Below are 2,435 nucleotides of genomic sequence, written 5' to 3' on the forward strand. Positions count from 1 at the left end.
CCACAGAGAAACCCTGTCTCGAAAAACAAAACAAATAAAAAAATAAAATAAAATAAAAACATATTTTACTATTATTATCTTTATGGTGCTGGAAATGAAGGGCATGTGAGGTGCTAAGCTCTACCACAGAACATCAGCACTAGCTGGCATCCCATCCTACCACCAGGCTGCCAGAAGCCTACTAGCTCTAACCATTCCTTCGCAGCAGGCTTCAGGAGGCTTCTAGGTCCATTCACTAGGTGTGCTGTACCATGTGCCTCACATGCTAAGAGCTATTGGGATATAAAAAATGGACAGGATGTTGTCACAGAAATCCAGCTCAGGGTTCAGATCCTGCAGAGATGTACACAGAAGCACTAAGTCCCACATGTACAGCAGGAGCTCTCCCAGCTAGGGCGCTTCTCCAGGGAGGCAGCACATCTCATAGATGGGGATTTGTGAGCAAAAGCAGAAGGGGAGAACTGGAGGTCAGCTCTAGTGGGAGAAAGAGAAATGGGAAGAGAGAAAGGACCGCAGAGAATGCTGGGACAATGACAAGTCTGTGTTATAAGAAATGGTTCGTCTCTGGGAGCTTGGGTGGGGGGCTGTATCATGGGTTCATAATATGGTGTTGACAACAGGTGAGAGGAGCCTGATACAAAGAGAATGGGAGCTGGATTTTCTTCCTCCCTCCCCACCACAAGCAGTTCCGACTTCAGTGAATCAGAAGTATCATAAAAGCCTTTTTGGCTTCCAAGGCGTGCACATCTGCTGATGATCCTTGACCTGACTCTGCCTTACTTGAAGAGCATGCAGTTCCAAGCTCTGGACCATTGCAGTCACATATACTAAGATAAAACAGAGACTAAGGGAAATAGAATCTTACCTTGGATGTGCCCACCCAGATCAAAAGTTGTAAAAGTCATGCCAGCAATAGTGAGTTCTTCTGAAGCTAAATAAAAATAAGATATTTTAATAACATAATCAGTAATCTGCCAGGCACAGGGACTCATGACTATAATCCTAGTACTTGGGAGGTAGAGACAGGAAGAATAGAAGTTTAAGGCTATCCTTGGCTACAGAGCAAGTTCAAAGCTAGCCTAGACTATAAAGACATGTTTATAATCTTCCATTTATCTCCTCATTGAGTACATATTTTCCTTTAAATTCTTGGTCACTTCCAAACTCTTATTTTCCCCACAGCCTAAAGAGAAGTTTCCCATAATCACAATGAAAATTTCCACGTAACTACGTGGTGCCAGAGCATTTATTCTGTTAGGCATTTATTGTAACCTGGCTCAGGTAGAACACGCCCAGAGCACACACATCTCCAGCACTGGGGAGTTAGGAAAGTTGAGGGATGGTGAGTTTGAAATTAGCCTGGGCTACAAAGCAAGAGCCTATCTCAAAAACTAAAGAGAGGGAATTATACAGTGTTTCAAGTAAATTAAATATTTAACTGGGTCTGTATTTGAAGTCACTCCCACAAGGAAAGGGCAATGCTTGAAATATGGCTGGCTATCCATTCATATGGTTAAACTCCTGAACTCACTCTACTCTAGTAAAGAAACACCTATTTAATAATAAAGGTACAGGAAGGACTGTCAACATCTCAGAATGCCCCATCTCCCTTCCCTGTCGGCCCCCCACCGAGACCTCACCCCTATCCTCACGGATTATTCTTGCTAATTCTGACATTTCATGTGATGCTGTAACACAGCAGGGAACATCTTGTGACCAGCTTCTCTCATGGAATGTGTCAAGACTGAGGTCTATTTTATTTTTCCTTTTTGAGACGGAGTCTCATTTATCCTGGCTGGTCTGGAACTCGGTGTAGACCAGGCTCCAGTGTTGACTTCCAGCCTCTACCTCCCACATGCTGGAACCACAGGTGTGCATGCCCAGCATTTACTCCTCTGTTTTGGAGAATATTTCCTGCTGCATTCCTTCTCTTTTCCATAAAAGTCTTTTGGCAAATACATAGTCTCACTTTTCCAGATAAACACCTAGAAGTAGAATTGCCAGATCAGAGGACACAGGGCTGTTAAATGATTGTGAGCTGCAAGAGAGCTGAGACAGCACCTGCTCTGTGCTCTGCAGGGTCCGGTGTCTAGACCAGGTGTGGTATACAGTAGGTGCTCAAGAAAACGCCTAGGCAAATGAAGGGAGCAGCACCAGCAGGCAAAAGAGAAGTAAAGGTACTCGGCTGGCTCTAAGTCTGCACACAGACACGCCTTGTCTTAACAAATCAAGCTCTTTTAAAACATTATTTACTTTTATTTTATGTAGATATGAATGCAGGTGGGTGCGTGCCACAGGCACATGTATAGGCCAGAAGGCAACTCTTCTCATTTTTATTTTCTGTGGTAAGGTCTCACTGTGGAGCCCTGGTTGACCTAGAATTTACTACGATGTCTAAGATCTCGCAGATCTACCTGCTTTTTTTTTTTTTTTTT

General features: G+C 43.7%; 1 protein-coding gene across 1 annotated transcript in view; it reads right to left on the reverse strand.

The window, feature by feature from the left end:
* Sar1b (secretion associated Ras related GTPase 1B) overlaps positions 1-2,435 on the reverse strand; it is a 24,183-nt gene that overhangs the window by 5,272 nt on the left and 16,476 nt on the right. The window contains exon 3 of the mRNA XM_005350118.1: positions 866-931. Coding sequence (XP_005350175.1) covers positions 866-931 — 66 coding nt within the window. The remainder of the gene's footprint in view (positions 1-865; positions 932-2,435) is intronic.

The sequence above is a fragment of the Microtus ochrogaster genome, chromosome 7 (genome assembly GCF_000317375.1).
Source record: "Microtus ochrogaster isolate Prairie Vole_2 chromosome 7, MicOch1.0, whole genome shotgun sequence".
NCBI classification, from domain to species: Eukaryota; Metazoa; Chordata; class Mammalia; order Rodentia; family Cricetidae; genus Microtus; species Microtus ochrogaster.